The sequence below is a fragment of the Pinus tabuliformis genome, chromosome 7 (assembly GCF_031772625.1).
Source record: "Pinus tabuliformis cultivar Carrire ecotype Pingquan chromosome 7, CPIR1, whole genome shotgun sequence".
Taxonomy (NCBI): domain Eukaryota; kingdom Viridiplantae; phylum Streptophyta; class Pinopsida; order Pinales; family Pinaceae; genus Pinus; species Pinus tabuliformis.
In genome coordinates, this window is record NC_142293.1 from 1,631,331,418 (window position 1) to 1,631,352,726 (window position 21,309).

Consider the following 21,309-nt stretch of genomic DNA (forward strand, 5'->3'; position numbering starts at 1 on the left):
AGAAAGATGAAAAGTGCCTCTTTATTGGATATGGTATGAAAGGTTACAATCTTTGGAGCCCATAAACTAAGAAGGTTGTGTATAGTCAAGATGTAGTATTTAGAAAAATCAAAGATGTTGTCAAAAAGGAAGTCCTACCAAGGGAGAAAGAGCTAGAGAAGATAGAGTTTGAATGGAAGGATGATGAATCAAATTATATAGAAGAATAGGAATCAAAAGAAGAAGAACCACATATTTTGGTATTGAGGAGATTAGTTTAGTAAATAAGGAAAGAAGAACAATGTACTCCACCTCATTTCCATTCAAAATTTGCTTTGTTTTTACTAATATGATCCTAGAATTGTTAGGGACGTAGTGGATTTAGATGATGAAAAACTTTGGAAAAGGGACATGGTTGAAGTAATGGAAACCTTAGATAAAAATGAGGCATTGGATCTAGTGAAGTTGTCGTTTGGAAGAAATCTCATTGGTAGCAAATGAGTGTTTAAGAAGAAGTTGAATGCATAAGGCAAAGTGGAGAAATACGAAGCCTAGTTAGTAGCAAAAGGTTGTTCCTAAGTAGGGGGAATTGACTTTGGTGAGATTTTTTCTCCTGTTTCCAAGTTAACTTCTATTAGATTTATTGTATTTTTTGTCATTGATTTTGATTTTGAATTAGAAGAGATGACTATGATGCATGGGGATTTGGAAGAAGAAATATATATGAAGCAATGAGAAGGACTTGTAGTGAAGGGAAAGAAAGAGTTGGTATACTGGTTAAAATTTTCCCTATATGGGTCAAAACAATTACTGAGGATGTGGTATAAAAAAATTTGATACTTATATATTGGTACTTGGCTTCACAAGGAGCAAAGAGGATGATTATGTATATTTCAAAATCAATTGGTGATCATATTATTTACTTGGTATTTGTATGTGGATAATATGTTGTTGGTTGGAAATGACAATGGAATCATCTATGAAGTGAAAACTTAGTTGCCCTATAAATTTGACATGAAGGAATTGACGCTACAAATTTCATTTTGGGCGTGGAAATTAAAAAAGATCGAGCAAAGAGGAAACTTGTAGATGTAAAGTTACCTACAGATCAATTTCCCAAGACATAGTAAGAGCAAAAGGATATGTCTTGTGTTTCATATGCCATTGCAGTTGGAATTTTGATGTATATAGTGGTTTATACTAAATTGGACATTACACTCGCAATGGGAGTATTGAGCAAGAATATGTCCAAATCAGGGAAGGAGCATTGGACAACAGTAAAGATGGGTTTTAGGTATTTACATGACACTACTAGTTATGGATTCTTCTACCAAGGAAGACCAGAATTGGACAAAGTGTTGAACATATATGACTTTTTTGATGTAGATTAGGCTAAAGATTTGGATCATAGAAGATCTACAAAGTGGGAATATGTTTAACCGATTTGGGGGAGAAATCAATTGTATGATCAAAAGACAGTCTCCAGTGGCATTCTCAACTATAGAAGTTGAATACATGGTATCCACTCATGCAAAAAAAAGTAGTATGGTTACATATATTGTGTTTAGGTATTGGGTTGGTACAACAAGTTGTAAGGATAGATTGTGATAGTCAGAGTACAATATTTTTGGTGAAGTACCCATCTCATCATTCTAAGACAAAGCACATTGATGTTTAGTATCACTTTGTGAGAGATATGATAGAAGATAAGAAGGTGATACTAGAAAAGGTGGACAATTTGAAGAATGTTGTAAATTCATTAACAAAATCAGTGAGCTTATTTTTTTTTCGTTTTTGGCATTTTTCAAGCACATAGCTTTTGCCTTTAGTAGTTTTGTGATGCATGGTGGTTTAACCCATGGTTTTCTAATTATTGTTAGGAATTATGATTGTATTCTAATCCAAGGTAAATTGATTGGAATTTTATGGAAGATGGGGGATGTGTGTGTGTGTGTGTGTAGTAATGTTGTAAAGAAGAATATTTTGAAAGAAAAAAAATGGTTTTCCCGATTTTGGCTTTCCAAGGTAAAATCTATTTGTTAATGTGTGTGCACCATTGCATCTTTTATAAATGATTAAGCATATATTTGCATTAATTATTTTTGTAGGATTAAAATCTTAACTTGAGGTCTTCTTTAACTAAATTGGATGACATCCAAATTATAAGAAACAAAGTGGAATTCGCTAGGGTTTCCTACCATATTTCTCGACATGGAGCATTCTACTTCCAAATCATCAATTTGTTGCTTTTGTTGAACCAATGTATTCATGGTCATTGCATCCTAGGAGATACATTAATGCTTGTTTTCTTGGACTTCAATGGTAACTAAAAATACTGATTTTTTATTCTTATTAATAGATTCCTTATGCCTTCTAACCACCATACAAAATTCCTAAGATTATCTATAATCCACAAGTGGGGGATGGTATCCACATAAAAAATAAATACACTACAAGTATCAATGAAAGGTTTGAGTTTATATATTGTATAGACTTTATGGCCAAGAGATAAGCCAAAATAGTTAGAGTAAGGAAAATAGAGGTAAAAATCCAACTTCTAAAACACATCCAAAACATCCAACCCAATGCACCAAACACCACTAGGTATAATCAACATGATGACTAGAATGTTGATCGCTGATAATTCAAGGGCACTAAAACCCATAGCTCCAAAATAAGAAACAACATGAAGCAACCTGCATTCGGTAAGCACCATAAAGCTACACACCATACAAGATTTAACTTGCCGAAGCAAAGGGATGGCAATGCTCCAAATATCCATTGAGATCCTTTTCACCATACAAAGGTTCCAAAACATAGACCCAAACACAGAGAGATGTCCTTACCAAGAAGAAATTTTATTCTAAAGTTGGACAATGCTAGGTAGTGTCAATTAAACAACTACACAATATGCAATTATTCCACTGAAGTCCCAATACAATGCATAGTATGGTTCAAAATGTTGACCAAGAATTAAGGCTTACATATGCAAAACAACATGTAAGTCCTTTCATATCTCAATCCCTCGCTTAAAACCATATGGTAGTGGGGGTGTCATGATAGTTGTTGATTGATAGTGTTATAAGGTATCTCCATACCAATTAGCATTCCCCATTTTTTAGAAGAACCCCAATATTGAGCCTGGTTGATTTGTTAACTACACTATTAGCTTATTGAATGAATTCGCTTATAACATGGAAGAAAGAGACCTTTACAATATACAAACTTCCTTTTTTATTTGTGCTACTAGGGATGCTAACCTGGCATTTGTGGAAATCTCCTTTAAGACCATTGAGTTTATGATTATATATGAGTTATTGATAACAATCAATGTATTTATTATAACTTTATTTAATAAAGAAGACTCTAGAGAAGGGTATATGCCTCTTCTTGCTTATTTTGGAATTCTATAGACCCTAAGCTAAGGTCATTTATATATGTCCTTCAGCATTAAGAATAATACCCCTTACACCTGCCACCCCTGGAGATAATCCAATTATAAACACAAACCAACTACATGCATTTTTTTTGCCCCCTACAATTCTAATTTCATTCCCTAAATCTTTATGCTCACTATAATGAAAATGCAAGAAAATTGTTGCATTCAAAGGATTACACTATATTGGAGAGTTAATTTAAGATGGTTTGAGCATGGCATAACCATGAAATTTTTTTCACAATTGATGTAAAACTCACTTGACATGCAAACTATTCAATCGTGAGTGACGAGTTATGAATAATACATGTTGATATCATACAAACTAATTTTCTTATCCATGATATTGAAATGTCATTAATATGTTCACATGCAAATATATTCTCATGATATATAATAATCCAAATGGAACTATGTAGTACTTATATTTGTTAGGTCAAAAGAAAGAGGAGGAGGAGGAGTTTGGATCAAATATTTCACCTGTGAATAATATAAAGATGAATAGTACTTTATCAATATTATTACTCGACCTAAGACATGCATCAATTATTGTTAGCTCATTATGATATCTTTGCAAAAATATTACATTCATTCTAGGTTATTACTGTTGGAAAATGTAACTAGATTCAGTATTTATAATTATTGTTGTACTTATATCATTGCATTTTCCATGTAAAAGTAAAAGAAGAAAAGAAAATTATTATATCATTAGTCAAGCATGTTCTTCATGCTTCTAGGGTTTATTCAGCCAAAGCAATATTTGTCATGAGTCAAATTATAATACTTGAGTCAAGTCCTATTTGAACTTTTGAAATAAAGTGGAAAAAGAATTTTATTTTAGTCAAATTAGTCAATTTTGTCCCCACAAGACCAAGTCAGCCCTACCTAGATAAGTCGGCCATGAAAGTGACCAATTTCGACCTCTTGGATGTGTATATATACAGTGAAGTTCGACCTCATTTGAAGACGTCAAGAAAGTTCAATTTTTGTGCAAAAAGAAGAGAGACAAAACCAGTGGAAGACAAGAGAATAAGAGCTAAAGTTAAAGGAGAGAGAGAGAGGGTCAAAGGTGAGAGAAATTTTTCCACACATTCAAAGTTTCTTGCCATAGTTTCTGTCACACGTGTGAAATTACAAGGAGTTGCAGGGATGAAATTTATAGACCTATTGTAAGGATCGAAAATCTGTTGCAAGGGCCAAAAATTATAAGTTTGACCATATTTGGAAATATTTGACTATCGTTGACTGAGTTGAATTTGACTTGTTGGAGGAGTTTAGAAGGAGGGTTGACTTGGGTCTTGTGGGAGGTCTTGATCTTGGATTATGGATCTTGGATTTCTCACTTTGATATGATTCTATAAGAAGAGAATAGTTGATTGGGTTTTCCCCTTATGGGATTTTGCCCTGGTTTGTAGCCTATATCTTATGTTCACTATATTCTTGTGATCTTCATGTTTATGTTTTGGTAATTGATTGATGAAGAGAACATAAAAAAATTAATAAGAAGCTAACAAACATTCACAAGCAATTATCAAGTAAGAGAAATCAATCCTAATTAGTTTCCCTAGTGATTTCTCAACAAATATTGGGGTAAATCTATATCTACAATGATGTGTGATAAGGAAATACCTTAGGTGATTTCCTTATTATATGATCAAATAGGGTTTTTATTTTGGTTGGCTTGGATGAAGATAATATGAAATAAAGGCTCTTATACATGTATCTAATACATTGGTGAAGTGAAAACTATTGTATCATCATTATGGAATCACAATTTTAATTTGGAAGATGGGAAATAAATGCCCTTCAACTTCTTCAATTGCTAAATGTGTCTTGCCAAATGGTGTCCAAAAACAAATGTTCCATTTTTGCTTGCCATCTAACATGGACATATAACTCTCTTAATAGCCACCAAAGTAATTTATTTTTTTACTTTCTGTTTATTTTACTTTTTTCATATTTAATATTAATGATAACATCTATGCACAATCACCTCATAGTTAGAATCACATAATTTTGCTACATTACTCATTTTAAACTTTTTTTTTAACAATATCATTAGCCATGATATTCATATGCTCAAGATGTTGACCTTTTAAAACTGATATATTATATTGGATGTAATACGAAGTGTAACTACAAAGTTCAAAATTTGTGTACGATAATGTATTTTGATGCTGAAATTATTTTCCAATGGAATTAGAGCATTAAAATTTAAAAAATGGTTAGAGCCAAAATAAATATGACCATATATATGTCATATTCTCAAATTAACAAGAGGAATAGTTTCTACCCAACATAGTCCATGTCTCTATCGCTAATAAATTGATTAAGGCAACATTGGGTTCGCATTTCATCGTTATTCGAGAATGCTTTCCGCAATTGCAATATGTTGTTATTCGTGCCTCCACACATGCTTCCTCCACACTTCGCACAATGAAAGTTACCTTCAAAAATCTTCTTCTACCTCTGCACTTGCTTTACATTTCTCATTTAAAAATCATGATATGGAATTGAAATATTGTTTCTTAATTTTTAAACTCAGTGTAACTTTGACCATGAGAGCCCTATCATTTCTTATGGCATTTGCATGGCATGTTTCATTCGGTTAATCATTTGTAGATTATGTTATTGGAACAACAAGCTCTATGCATAACCAAACTCTAGATTACAGGTATGTGGTCACCAATGATGTTATTTCTATTGCTCTTCGTGAAAAATGGTATGCATGTATATTCACAAAGCTAGTCTTAGGGCCTTAGAAGTCTTATACATTCGGAGGAAACAAACTACCCATGAGAGGAAGCAATAATATTATAGTGGTACTCAACAACAAAGGTTGTTCTAGTGTTGCTCATGTTGATTAACAACCTCCATTTATATTGATTTAACTATCACATTAGCCTAACCCACTTGAATATGCCCCCTACTTGTCCTTTGTAGGCCATTATCTGTCTCTATACCAATGAATGAACCATTTAACTGTTAGACAAATAATCATCAAGATTAAACTGGGTTAGTTTGACTAGTTATTGGAGTCCAAGAAGACCCGAAAACTAATTCAATTGTTTCCTATATGTATTCATAAGTACACATTGTACATCATTGATTGAGATCAATTATTATATATTTTATTTGGTTTCGAGTTTGTGTGTCTTACGGTGGTATCAGAGTGGGTAGTTCATCCGCTTGTTGATTAAGATGAGCCACTTGTTTTATCGCTAAAGAGAATTTATGTATCGTTGATGAGGTCTCCATCGTTGAGTTTATGATCAAATGAGGCGGCATTGAGTTTGGACCTATTGCAGCAAGAAAGATACCGCCTTCATGAGGCTCACCAAAAACCGCTTATGCTAAGCTACACATTTTTGAAGAGAAAACTTGCAGACGTGGAGGGGTTTAGTCCCTGTATGTGTGAACTAAATCTGAAACGGTGATTGTTGGTGTGAACGAGTCGAGAGAAGTCAAGCACGCTCTCTTGTGGGAACTTTCATATGTGAATGTGTTTGGTACGATCTTGAAAAGAAGACATCCATAAATATTCCTGCCTCACTTTCGAATTAAACAAGTGTTGTGAGGTCATTGTCGTTCACCTCTGCATGTTGGATAATACTGTCGTCGCTAACCCTAGAGAAATCAAAGCCAACCCTGTCCTAACATAAATCCAACGCATATATCAAAATGTATCTCTATCTTGAAATCTATCTTGGCATTATTGTTTGAATTCGGGCCTACTCCTTCATTTGCTTGTTGTAAACCCATCTATGGCATCAAATCTTGGTGTACGATGATTGTTATAGTTATAAGAGAACGTTAAATCTGGAGCTTAGGACCAATTGTTGGAATTAATCATCTATATATATTTGTATTGCGTCTGTTTAAAGATATTATAGAGTTTTGTATCTAGCAGTCTATTATGGTTGACTGCAATGTTTCTTGAGAACCGGAAAATGTGTCTCTGAAGCGACAATTTTAGGCGAAATTTTAAAAGACTCTAGCATAGCTCGAATGGAAACCACCCACTGTTGTTCATTTGGAGTTCCAAGTAAGTTGAAGATCACAATTTTTTTTAATAGAATAAGACACATTTTGAGTAACGGTCGTAACTGTAAATGCTATGAAACTTCATGCACTTGTTGGGATGTCGTGTGGAGGCAGAGAAATAAGGTGGTGTTTGTTGTAGTTCTGTCTGGTTAAGATTCATCTCCCTGTCATTTGAGCCAAGGGTATTGTGACTCGTGGAGATGTCAGTTGGTTTTTAAAGAGCCATCGAAGAGATGTCACGCGGAGGGACAGAAGCTTGGAAGTCGGCACTGTCATTGACGTGGGACGTGCGTTGGTGGTTTTGGAAACCACCCCGACACTACTGCCTGATGGTTTTTAAAATCATGCTTGTGCCCCCGTAATCAATCACTACCACAAGTTTTTGCGTCAAGCAGTTTTTCGTAAACCTCCACACAGGACTACTGCTCGTGTTAAACCTCGGCAAGCGAGGTGTCTCGGGGACCGTTAGATCGGTGAACTTGTGCAATAGATAATGTCCTCGTCGTTGACTGTTGAAGGGTCATGATTGTCATCAGTTTTGGATGTTGGTTCTTGGTTTCTATTCCGCCATTTAAATGTCATTTGTTAGATTTATTTGAATATTGTTCGTTGGACATTTTTTGGTGCAATAAATATTGGGTACAAAAGCCCATGTTGTGTGTATACATGTGTGACTGGAAATGCATACAAATTTCCTCTGTATTCATCCAGGTTGAAGTAAACTTTTGGATACAATCAGGTACAAAGTTCAAACAAGTGATTGAAGTTATGTTGAGCTTGACCGCCATTGAAGGTTTTTCGGTTATCAAGGTCAGAGAATTTTTGTTTTTTTTTTCTAGATGACTGCATTTAATTTGCAATCGAGCTTTGGGTTTCAAGTCTATTTGTGGTAGTAATTATAGTATCTATATCTCAATCAAGCTTGTGGTGAAAGTCTAGGGTAGAAATTATATTACAGACTAATTACATTTTGCTCAGGGAGAAGTTAGATATATTGACTTACAACCATTGAAATATTTGTGAAGAAAATTGTTGAGGATTTACATTAGAAATTATTCCTAAGTTTTATAAATCATTATTGCACCTACCTTTTTTTAAGGTCAAATTACTTAAATATGCGATATAGATAGGGTGCTTTGAGACAAAATAAGTTTATCTTAACTTAAGTTTAAAGTGAAGGAGTTGATTCATAGTTGGGCAAATTTCTTCATTAAGAAAAATATAGTCAAGTTTAAGTGGGAGATTTGTTATATAAACTTGACATATAATTTAACATATCATAGATCTGATGGTGGAGATGAAGTTCAAGATTGTTAACAATTGTGTTAATTGTTGCGTTGTTGTTGTTGGTTGCCCTAATTCTGAATAATCTTCCTGACTAAGAGAAATAAGTTGTGAAAGTTTATGATCATTAGGATGATTGTTGTACACTCTATTGGAAAACGCTTGTTGTTTTGAGCATCTGGTATTAGTGATCTATTTCTTGTTGTTTTCAATTGTAAGGGTGAATTTTTGGTTGAACTCGACACCCGTGATTGAGTAAAATGGCTCAAATTAACAATGTATTATAAATCCTAAACAATTTCATTAGTTCTACTGTTGATGACACTATATATATCAACAATGTAAGTCTTGTTGATATTACAATTCATTTACATGATGCTTTGGAGACAATTGAATTTCTCCAAATAGAATCACAGTTACAAAGAGAAGAACTACATGAATTACAAAAGAAGAATTTTGAACTTGTTTTTATTCAGAACAATAGTTTGTTTGAGCCTGATCATCAGTCAGGGAATTATCAAAGTAATACAGTCATTTCAGGAGAAAAATTAGATGCAGATAAATGTCCTCATAATAATCTTGTTATTCCCAAAACTTTTATAAGACTGTGGAAGAAATTATACATAATAAACACATAATTGGTTTGGGTTATAACAAGGGTATTTTGGATGTATCTTTTCACATTCCATATTTTTCTAAACCAACACAATTCCAAAGTGCTAGATTTCTGGATGGTGTTGTTCCAAAACAAGTCGATAGATGCAACAGTGTAATAGAGTTGGTCCTTGGACATGTGAAAGATCAATGTTTTGATCTTCACCCATGTGAGCATTGTGGAAAGCACAATCACCATACAAATAGATGTTCCAGAAAGAAGACTACTGCAAGAGAATAGCTAAATTTCAGATGGATTGCTTCTTGGGATTGGACAAAAATAACCAAGAAGATTTATAGGTCATACCAAAGGATATGTTCGAGAGTGATGACCAACCTTGCAGTGATGAAGAATACTTCTCACCCTATATCCGATAGGGGGGAATTGTTGGTGGTCTGCTACAGGTTTGAGTTCGAAGATTTGTCAAGCGAGCTTGAGACAAAGATCAAAATTTTGCGACTACAGTCTAAAGTCTAAATTCAGATTCAAAGTTGTAGACATAGTTTTTTTATTTATCCTCTACGAGAATGAGAATGATTGCATGCTTTTGGAATGTTGTTTTTTATTGGTCCAAGGACTATTATGAAGGTTCCAGACATGGGTATCGTTTGTAGTTTTCTCTTAAAAACCACCATGTTCGGTTTGTGGTTATCCTTAAAAACCATTTCTTGAGAGACATTCATCTCTTGGTTGAGATGCATTTTTTTCATTTTGAACTCTCATTCTTGGACTTTGGTACATCCCTTCGGATTAAGGGGGGAATGTTAGACAACTAATCCTCGAGATTAAGCTTGGGTTAGTTTGAGTAGTTATTGGAGTCCAAGAAGACCCGAAAACTAATTCAACTGTTTCTTGTACGTATTAATATGTACAGATTGTACATCATTGATTAAGATCAATTAATATACAGTTTATTTGGTTTCTAATTTGTGTGTCTTACACCAACAACAAAAATGGACAAGGACCAGCACTGACATCTAATTTTGTGAATGGTCATCCACACTCATTTTTGGGTCGCTCCAACTATGCAGATTGTGGAGGAAGTTTATTGTGTGGAGTGCGGAGTCTGTGCAGAACTCTGCACAATGAGCTTCTTCTAGTTCGACTAGTTGGTATTCTTCGCAACTGTGTTGGTATATGCTATTATTTTGGCGATCTTTGTATCTTTCTGATAAGAATTGGATCCGTCGGCATTGAAATGACAAGAAATGGAGCTTGTGAGTATTTAATAACTATGGGATTGGCTCAAATTTGATTATCTACTTCACAAAAGAACTCCAAATTCCAAATGTGACGGTTGCAAACATTATTAACTTGTGGGTGGGATGAAATTTTCCCTATTTCCAAGCATTTTTCTTGGTAGCATAGCATCTATTATTAGGAATATCGCGGTGATATTGGAATTTAATGAAGTATATTGCTTATTTCACTCTAGAAGTATAATGATTATGATGTGGTGAATCCAAGACCGAACACTCTACGTCTTATAACATTGTTGAATTATCGACATGTGATCAATTATTAACAAAGTGATGCAATACTATAATACCACGTTAAGCTCCATTTTTCAAAACATAAAATCAATTTGAATTTGATCATTGTCGTCCACCAAAAAGAGTAGATCGCATCAATGAAAGAAAAAAAATCATTGTTGCCGCATATAGAACCCTGAGTCACCCACGCGACATGCGAATTTAGAATGAGAAAATTGACAAACATTCATCAAAGAATGATGAAGTGGACTGAGACGATGGGTGTTGTTAGGGACAATCACAACACTATACAAGACGAGAGCCCAATTGCAGTTATAGTCTACAATTCTATAGTCGCAGATCTAACCCAGGTAAAGATCGAGATCTGGAAACGTAGGCGGTTTAACTAGCACCATAGGAGCAAAGGAAATTTACCTCCTAGAGTCAAAGGTAGTAGATCCAGTTCCAATTGTTGATCCACTAGTAGAAGCACCAATTTCACCCATTTAAGAGAACTCGTCAGAGTCCTCATCTGTCCTTTCCCTTGCATGGAAGTTGATTGCACAGGAGTGCGGATAAATGTGTTTTATTCGCACTTCCGTACAATCAACTTCTCCGCACAAGGGAAATGACAGCTCACATGCAGAACGATGCATAATGATGCATATAGTTGTTTCATAATTTTAACAATATGTAGCTAGTTTGTATTTTATGTAGTAATGAAAGCATGTTAATTGCAGATTTTTTCAGAGACCCCCTGCCTATGTAATGGATCTGCAACCCTGAAATATAATAATATTAATTACATATTTTTTTAGTCCCCCCACCTATGTAAAGGACCTACAACCGTGTCAATTCTGGTATCATTGGAAAAAGTAGTAGCATAACAATGCCAATGCCAATGTTAGTGATCAGAGCGCTCACCAACGGAATGGTCACTCACAAAATTAGTTTTTTTTTTTAATGAATTGTCAACGACTGAAAAATACTGAAAATAAAATACCATCCATCAAAGGAATTATTTCCTATCAGAGCTTGCTAAGCCAATAAAAAATTAGAAATAAGATTACCATAAAATTAGAAAAGTATTTTTGAATTTATGGGAAAATAGGAATATTAAGCATTTTCTGTAAACTTTGGTTAAAAGTGCAATAAACTCGAGAAAAATGTTGAAAGTCAACGCGAGGCAATTGATAAAGTCCTTGGCAAGACATGGATTAATAATTGTTATATATTGGATGCTTTCCTAATCATGACCCATATACTTTTACTTTATTCAATTTAGTTAATTGAATGAATTGTAACATGCATATTCTAATATGATATTTGTGTTAATTGAATTCACTATTATATATTATAATGTGGTGTTTACGTTAAAATGTTTTGTATTCATTGTATATAATATTTAAGGAATTATGAAGGTTGTGTAACTTGTGTTAAGAGTAGATTTTGTGTTAATTGTGGCCATTCAAACTCATTGTATCATAACTTAATCAACTTTAGTTATTATTATGATAGATCAAAGAGGCTATACATTCTTTGTGATCTCTTAAAAGACATATAAAGGAAAGACAATAATTCATTACTTTTGGCAAATCACTGTTGTTGTGATCCCTCATGCATTGTGGACTATTTATCTCACATTAACTAATCACTTCTAACATATAATTAAGTTGTATGATGACCCACAAAATTGTTCTCAAACATAATGATGACCCTTGACATCTTCAGAAAATGTGTCCAAATATAAACATGATCCTTGATTTCCTCTCTTTTTCTTCTTTTTCTTTGTAAGCTAGCTACTTCTATATTAACACAATATATAAAATGTTACATCCAATGTTTTCAGTGGCTTGCCAAAAAAAAAAACAAGCCACATAGATCTCCAAAAGAAAGTATAACAATGTTGCTAGAAATGTACATAAGTTGCCTATACAGGTCTAAAGCCTCATATAGAGTAAACAAAAAACAAAATAACAACAAAACTAATTGTTAGTGAACACTAATACGATAACTATAGAAATAAACATGTTGTAGTTGTAGTGACAAACAACATAGGACTTATCGAGTTGGGCTTAGATAGCTTAAGGCCCTAGATGCCTAAAGTTTCTGAGCTGCCTTGCTCATTTCTAGCTCTGCAATTTGTTTCAATTATGATCAGATAAGAAAACATTTCCTATGTGGGTATGTGTTATATTCTTTGCATGATTTTCCCCACATGTAATTCCTATGCATTAAGTGCAATGGATCGTGTGGGGGTTGGTAGCCCCCCCCATCCTCGGGGGAGGGGTGGCGTTGCATAGAAGGCAAAGCCCCCTAAAAAAAAAAAAAAAAAAGAGACTTTTTTTGCATATGTTTTACATTGTTTTTGACTCACGATTTTCATTTTTAGTTATTTTTAGTTGTTTTGTGGTGCATGGTGGTTCAATCCATGGTTTTGTAATTTCAATTAAGGAATTATGATTGTATTCTAACCCAAGGTTAATGGTTGGGGGGTTTATGGATACCATGAGATATACATATTGTGTTGTAACATTGTAAAGATATAATATACTAACAAATATTTATGGTTTTCTTGGTTTTGGGTTTCTAGAGTAAAATTTTTCTGTTATATTCATGTATGTATGTGTGTGTGTGTGTCATTGCATTTTTTCCTTTGTAATAAGAATTTGTTTGCAACAAGTAACTATACAAGGTTAAAACCAACACCTTAGGAGTCTAAGGGCTCTTCTACCTTAGCTGAGCAATCCTTGTTGTTAGCCTATCACTTTGAAATCTCCAATCAAACATTGAATACAACCCTATAACTTATCTCAAACTTAGCTTCAAACATCATTAACCTATCTAGGACTTCTTGATGTTGAGCACCTTTTTCCTCAATCATCTGGGTCATTAGAACTTTAGTGTGGCTAATATAATTCAATCATTAGGAAAACTTGGGTGTCTCTAGTTTTGGAAAAACTAGAGTCATAGAACCAACATTGGTAATCTTGCACAATTTGCTTCTTAGCAACTTGTTTTCATTTTTTAAGGATAATGTCTTATTTTTTACCACAAATGAAATTTTTGTTTTGCCTACTTGAAAAAAAAATCAACTTTGTTCATGGAAGGAATGAGGGTTTTGTGGATGGAAGGTCGCGAGGCATGTTTTTTTTGCCTCCTTATACCCTCATGTTGGACATAGAAACTTCGATATAGATGTGATTAGCCATGATATGTAAGTGATCACAAGTAGGAGAAAATAAAGCCCACAAAGGATGGAATAATTGGTGAAGGCCAACCTTATAGTTGGAGAATGAAAACAATACAAAAAAAGGAATATATTAGAACTTAGTAGCTCTCCCATCACGCTTAAGAGTCAAGACCCAATGAGAACCTATATAGCCCTAAATCACCAAATAGATCACAAACATAAGTGAATACCAACATAAGAACCTACCCTTTCGATTCTCCTATAACCCTAAAACACATAAACCTAAAAGTTGGGAGTAGGTGAGCACAGGGCTCCTCCCCAAAACAACAAACTCAACAAAAAAACTAGTGTAAAAGCTATAAGATAATCCTAACAAACTAAAAAGTGAAAACGAAAAGGCACCACAATTAAACTTATAATAAATTGCCTCTAGTAGAGCAGGGAACCAAGATTGGAAATCCTTACTGAATTTGACGCACTTAGATTATCCCCAATGCCAGCCAACATAGGCTCCCCACTCCATATAAAACTTAAGCCACCACTCAAATCCATAATGCCGTGTATAACCATCCACCTAGACTCATCATAGAATTGAACTTCTGCTAAATGCACTATTAACACTTATGCTATCTTATTGCCCTATTACAATGGAGGTCTCCCTCTTTTCAATGAAATTTTTTTATAGGGAACTAGCAACCTCCCCAAATATATGCAACAACCCGCAAACCACATATATTATAAACTCATAGTTTAGCGTAGAATTGAGACATCCAAAGACCACCAGAACTAGAGTTGGGATCCCAGACTCCAATGGGATGCTTATCCTTCTAGCCTTATTATGACGAACCATATCTCCAAGGACTTAAACCCAAATGAATGAGACGACAAACCACCATCCCTACTACTCAAGCTAAACAACCATTCACTAGAACTCTCACTCCTTTCACTCTATGCCATAATACAAGTCTCTGCACAATAGCCCTTAAAGTAAAGTGCCATCGAAAACCCATACATCACCTAATTCAAGTACCCTCAATTTCCTCTTAATGTAATAGCTTTTTATTATATCTAAACATAACACCACATTTCTTATTTTAACTCTATCAAGATTTGTTTTTTAAAGCATTCCCTCTATTCTGCATGGAAACCCAAACTATTGTGAACCAAGAATTAATTTAATGATGATAATATCTTAGATATCCTTTACCACATCCTCCCACTCTTCGAAGAAGTTTGAAGATACCCAAGTGTGAGGGGCATGAAGTCGGCTTGGCAATGAGGATGGGTTGCCTTTGAATGATGACACCAGCTTCGTTCTAATTATACCACGATAAATATATCCGAAAGTATCCGTCTCTATCTGTTATTTCTGCAAGAACTAACGACTCTGTTCTCTTGAAGCTGTTCTTATACGCATTGGGATTTTCACTATATAGTTATATTTGTGAAGAATTTTGAAAGAGCAATGGGATTAGAAGCTAAGAGGGATCGATTGGAGGAAAATGTTATACAGAAGGTATCGGAGAGGATATCGAATCTCGCAGACCTCCATTTGCCGTACGCCATGCGCACCAGACAGGAGCCCGTTTCGCCCCTAGAGGTCAAAGACCTTTTAGCCGCTCTACTCTCCAGAGACCCTGCTATTTTCCTAGGTATTGTATATTGCTTTATTTTTTATATCAAACTTCATTTTGCCGTCATTATTATATAATTGTGGAGATTGTGAACCGAAGCATTTGCACAGAAAAATGCCCACAGAGGGCTGGTTTTTGTTTTCCGCAATTAGGTTTTTTGGGGGGCGGAACTCTAGAAATTAGGGCTTAAAATAGGGCGATATCACGAGGTCAAACTTATTGTAAGGTTTGGAAACAGTGGTTGCCATTGCAGATTGCCTTTGGCACTTTAGTATGTATATGTTAAAGGTGTAGATGGATGAAGACTCATGTTCCATGTCTGAGCTTCGAAATTTATGCCATTCGGCCAGTATGGATGACAGCGAAAGTGAAACCCTAATTGACAACTTGACATTCTGTGAGTGAACCACTGCGCTGTTGTCTGGACAACTTAGATTTTGGCTTGATGAAAAAAATTATAAACTATTCACATGAGCCAAAGAGTTTTACTATTTTGTTTCCCCGTGTCAATATTCTGAGAATTTCACCCAATACATAATCCACGACCCCATGATGTCAGTACAGGACAAAGTCACAAGACTTGGACTTTGCAAACTTAAATCAAAGAGTCAATATAAGGTTTTGATCTGTATACTCTGCTGTGGATATTCTATTAGAACAGTCCATCACAAGAGAGCTTACAATATTCTGCAATCTCTTACTTTGTAGTATTTTACTTTAGATTTCAGATTTAATATGGCCAGGTTCGTACACAAAATACTGAAACAAACTGAAATTGAAATAAAAGAAGTTAAGCAAATAACTTCTTACTGGGACCCTATAGCCTTTCTTTGTTTAGATGCACCAAACCTTGTATCCCACCTTGAATGTTTCATCAATTCTATGATTCCTTAAGTATCTATTGTATTTGCAAATGGATTTTCCCTCATTCCTCCTTGCTGTTATTATACGACATCTATGGGAAAAGGTCAAAAATATCGAAAGCAAGTTTCAAAAGGGGATTTATTGGTAGAAGTATAGATTGCTTTGTTATAAGAGTGTTGAACATAAATCAATTTTTCATTCCAGGGCATTGGACGCTTTTGATTATAACCACTCAAAAGTAATATCTTGCTAGTCTTTATACAAGGCATTAGATTGCACATCTTACTAAACTTGTCAACTACCGCAAACAGATAGATGTGCCTCTTCTTTGTTCTTAGCGAACTGCCCATGAAATCCATGGAGTTCTCTATTGTGGTTTAGTAGGTATATGTAAAGGATGGTATAGACCTGGCTTTTTTCCAATATTTGAGTTACATCTTATGGCATTCTAGGTCAATACACATATATATGTAAATTGACAATTCTCTTCCCAACACTAAAATGCCATGCAACTTCGGAGTTGTGAGCCTCTTTGATGAGTTGCAATGTTTCACCTTGTTAGAACTCAAAGCCTGATTTGCCTGTAGCGCACCCTATCCTAGAGATGACACTCAGTCTTATTTTCAGCCATCATGGAGATGATACTCATATTAATTTTCACACATGTTGGAGATGATACTTAGCCTTATTTCCACCTTCTTCTATATGAACTTGGCCTTGTAGTTGCTAAAACACCTCTTAAGGTCATCATCTTATTTTGTGTATACCTCTTTTATGCAGCATGGCTGAAATGCTTCATGTGCATAAGAGTTCTCGAATCTATGATCTTTGATATTGGTGGTCTTGAAAGCATGTTAACCAACTTATTGGGTGGCTTTGAAAGCATGTTATCCAACTTATTAGTGTTGCCCTTTCCATCCACCTGTAATGTTTGCTTTGCTAAATCTTACTTTGGGCATGCAAAAATATTGAAGTGGTTAGTGATTAGTGTGGATGATGGTTACCTTGACCATGAAATAGTGCTTCTATTTTTTAACAGTTTGAACTGTTGCATAAACTTCCTTGCCACATGTAAGGTAGTCCAATACTTTGCCATGAAATATTTTAGAATGATAGCATATCAACTTGCCTCCCTGTGTCGGGATCATTCCCATATCCACTTGCATCCATCTCCACTTTGAAAGGCCTTTGCAAATTGGGCAATGCAAGAATTGGTGCTTGGCCAATCTTTCGTTTTTGGTTAATTTTGTACAATTCTTCAAAGATTTTTTGTCGATTCTTTCCCATTAGAAAGTCTTTGTTGGTTGTTATTGTTTGGAATGGTGTAGCAAAAATTATAAAGCATGCTATAAGCTTTTGTATGTATTGTGCTATCCCCACGAAGCTTCTAATGTTAATGATATTAGTAGAAGTTGGCCACTTGAGTATGGTCTCCATCTTCATAGGATTAATTTTGATTCCCTCTTCAATCAAATACCCCAAAATTAATTTTGAGTCCTAATGTATAGGAGTAGGGTATGCTTTTTTAAGGTCTATAACATTTGCATCAGATGTGAGATATACCCTTCATAGGTAGAGTTATAAATCAATATATCAGCTAAGTACACCATTACAAATGAATCTACTAAGGGTCGCAATACATCTTTCATATACAAATAACTAAACCAAAAAGGCATTATCAACAACAGTCTTCTTTAAATGGTATCTGTTTTGAACATGATTACTTTGAAGTTTTGCGTGGGACTGTAGCACGTATTATTTGACTTTAGTGTTGTTACTTGTGATCTTAACTGACTTCCTTTGCAAAACTGATTTGCTAGCTGGGCTATGGTCTTGTGGTAAGGGATGTTATGCTTATTTCTGCAGACCTCAGGTTTGATGCTTAATATTTCCTTAACAGGGCTGTTGTCCACCCGAGTCCCCATGGAGGCATCATCCTGCTTGTTCTTATAAAAAACCAATGTAAAAAATTATTTGTTTGTCAGCTGTGATAATTCACGACATTGGACATGGAATTAGGGTCACAAAATTTGGTTATAATTTGGCGAGGTGGTTATGCTGGCTTAAATGAAAATGCTTGGTTAGCTTAGATTTGTCGGTTCATCTGAATGGCTTTGATGCAAAAACACATTGCACAATTATTTGGTTGGAGATGTGTACTAAGGAGAGTTCTTATGGAATGAGAGCAATGGAAATATTAGTTATTTTATGTAAGTTGTTATAGAAAGGTGTACCAAGCAAATAACAGCTTTATTATAAGGTGTGCTCGAGCTGGTACATGAACACCACCCTGCATTTTGGAAGGGCACCATTTTCCATGAACCCAGAGCCACCCTGGTCCGGCTGTGTTCCACTCCAATAGAAAAATGGGGATGTCTCCCTGAAATGATTTCTCCTGGGGGTTCCCTAAGGTTTGATCTCTACGTATATATTTTACAGTTAAAGAAAAACGTAAAACTCAAAAGGTTGGGCTCCTCTAAATCCCTAATTCCTCACTTTTCAACCACTCTCATGAACTCGAAAGCACACTTATTATTTACCATTTTCATTTTCAGATTGAAGGTAGTAGATAAAGCCCAGCAGTGAAGAAGAAGAAAGATAGTCAAATTAGCTTATGGTGTCAATTGTTATTTTCTATTTTATTTTTGGAAATGCCACTATGCAATTTATGAATCTAGTGCGTGCTTTACGACTTTAGATTGTTGAATGAGAACTCAGAACCAGTAATGTCATTTGATAATAGATATGTATCATGCATGTTTAAACTTTATTTGTTACCTGTATGTTGTACTATTTCTATTTTATATGAAGGATGAATTTCATCTGAAAATGATATTATGAACATTGCCGGTTTACAAATTTCCAGTTGCCTTTTTTTCTATAAAATTTAAAATTTTTATAATTTTTTTAAACGTATACCTCTGATGAAGCCTGTCACCTGTTTCAAGAAGTACCGTCCCTCCACCCACACCCTGGCAACTTAGCTGGGGCAATGCATTGTTATAAACTTGTAGCCATTCATGTGTCCGTTGATTTATGACTGGTATTCATTTTTCGCCTACTGGTTGTCCATCCAGTATCAAATATTGTTAACCCTATAGAGGACATATGCTGCCAGTTTCCCGTGTTGCTGTAAGATATATGAAATGATATATCATGAAATATATTAGGGAACTGGTTATTGCTGAGTACTTGTTTTTTGTAGATGTATGTTAGACCTTTGTTACTGATTTTAATCTTGTAATTATCATTTGGTCAGAACGCTATGGCTCCAAGTTGAAGACTGAAGAGCTTCAGGAGTTTGAGGTGCTTAAAGATGATTATGCAGTCAATTGGCATTTGAGGCATCTTAAAAGTATCCTAAATCCCACAACAGAGGAGAAGAGGTTGCACGCTGTTACAGCTAAGAACCGGCGCCTTGCATACATGGAGAGGCTTATTCATGATGGACAATATTTCTCTGAAGATGCAATGAGGGAAAGAGCTCCCCTTTTACATCATGAATATGTTGGGAAATTTCAGGATCCGAGTAGTCGGGGATTCTCTAGACCTGGAGAGCGTTGGTCTGAGACATTGATGCGTCAATCAGAAGAAGCAAGGATAGTTCAACAGATTAAAGAGGAGCAAGAACGTCTAGGCATTCAAGAGGAAGAAACAGACAAGGAAGAGGAAGGAGAAGAAGAAGAGGAAGAGGAAGATGACTCTACAAGTGATGAGGTATGCTTGAATTAGTTTTCTTTGTTACAATTTGTTATTCCAAGTCTCGGATATTGTTCCCACTAGATAAAATTCAATAACTCCATATTGTTTTAGAATCGCTGTTGCATCTGCCATTAGCATTTGCTTTTACAAAGACTTTGGGGTTTATCTTAAAAAATTTAGTGTATGCTTTCATTGTATTGAATGCAGGAGATGAACAAAAATGACAAACATGCAAATGGCGAGGGAAATGGTGCTGTTCAGCAGGAGAACATGTCTCCATCTGAAAGACTTGTATCAGAAGCACGGCACTCGAAAAAGACATTATCGGTTGAGGAGGAACAAATGAAAATGGAACATTTTACTCGTATCATGCAAGAGAAGTTCCTCTCTGGTGATGATACAGAGCATGTAGATTATGCTTACATAGACAATAATGTATCATTGGATGATCACTGGTTAAGGGAGATTACCCAGGATGCAGAGGAGAAATATTTCGAAGATGATGATTAACTTTGTGTTTACTCACGGATTCCTTTAGCGCTGTGACAATGGTTTGTTGTAATCCATGTCTCTTGCATATCTTTTCATTTTGTAAATATCTTCTATTTGCCTCTTTGTATATGAATAAGTGCTACATAGCAGCTAGTACCTGCTGTTTAGTTTAAATTTATCCAAATTAATGTAAAAAAAATGGTTTGGATGATCTTCTATTTGCCTCTTTGTATATGAATAAGTGCTACATAGCAGCTAGTACCTGCTGTTTAGTTTAAATTTATCCAAATTAATGTAAAAAAAAATGGTTTGGATGATGGCAACCAATTGATGATCACTAAAATGATCCATGAGCATGTAAATTTGAACCTGCTGCTTAGTTTAAATGTATCCAAATTAAAGTCAAAAAAATTGTTTTGATGATGGTAACCAATTGATGATCACTAGAATGATCCATGAGCATGTGAATTTGAGGGTTTAGATTAGATCTACTACATATGTTTCCCTTATTCTTGGAATAAGATATGGGCATGGAATCAGATATGGGCATGAGA

General features: G+C 34.9%; 1 protein-coding gene across 1 annotated transcript; it reads left to right on the forward strand.

Annotated features, from left to right (window-relative positions):
• Positions 1 to 15,261: 15,261 nt before the first annotated feature.
• On the forward strand, positions 15,262 to 20,933 carry LOC149254505 (coiled-coil protein). The gene is made up of 3 exons (XM_089460191.1): positions 15,262 to 15,715; positions 19,821 to 20,278; positions 20,471 to 20,933. The coding sequence occupies exons 1-3, from the start codon at positions 15,529 to 15,531 to the stop codon at positions 20,771 to 20,773; spliced, it is 948 nt and encodes a 315-aa protein (XP_089316317.1). The 5' UTR covers positions 15,262 to 15,528; the 3' UTR covers positions 20,774 to 20,933.
• Positions 20,934 to 21,309: the final 376 nt, after the last annotated feature.

Coding starts and splice junctions, on each gene's coding strand:
- LOC149254505 (XM_089460191.1), top strand. CDS start 15,529: ATGGGATTAGAAGCTAAGAGGGATCGATTGGAGGAAAATGTTATACAG. Junction 15,716..19,820: donor AGACCCTGCTATTTTCCTAG/GTATTGTATATT, acceptor TCATTTGGTCAG/AACGCTATGGCTCCAAGTTG. Junction 20,279..20,470: donor ATGACTCTACAAGTGATGAG/GTATGCTTGAAT, acceptor TATTGAATGCAG/GAGATGAACAAAAATGACAA.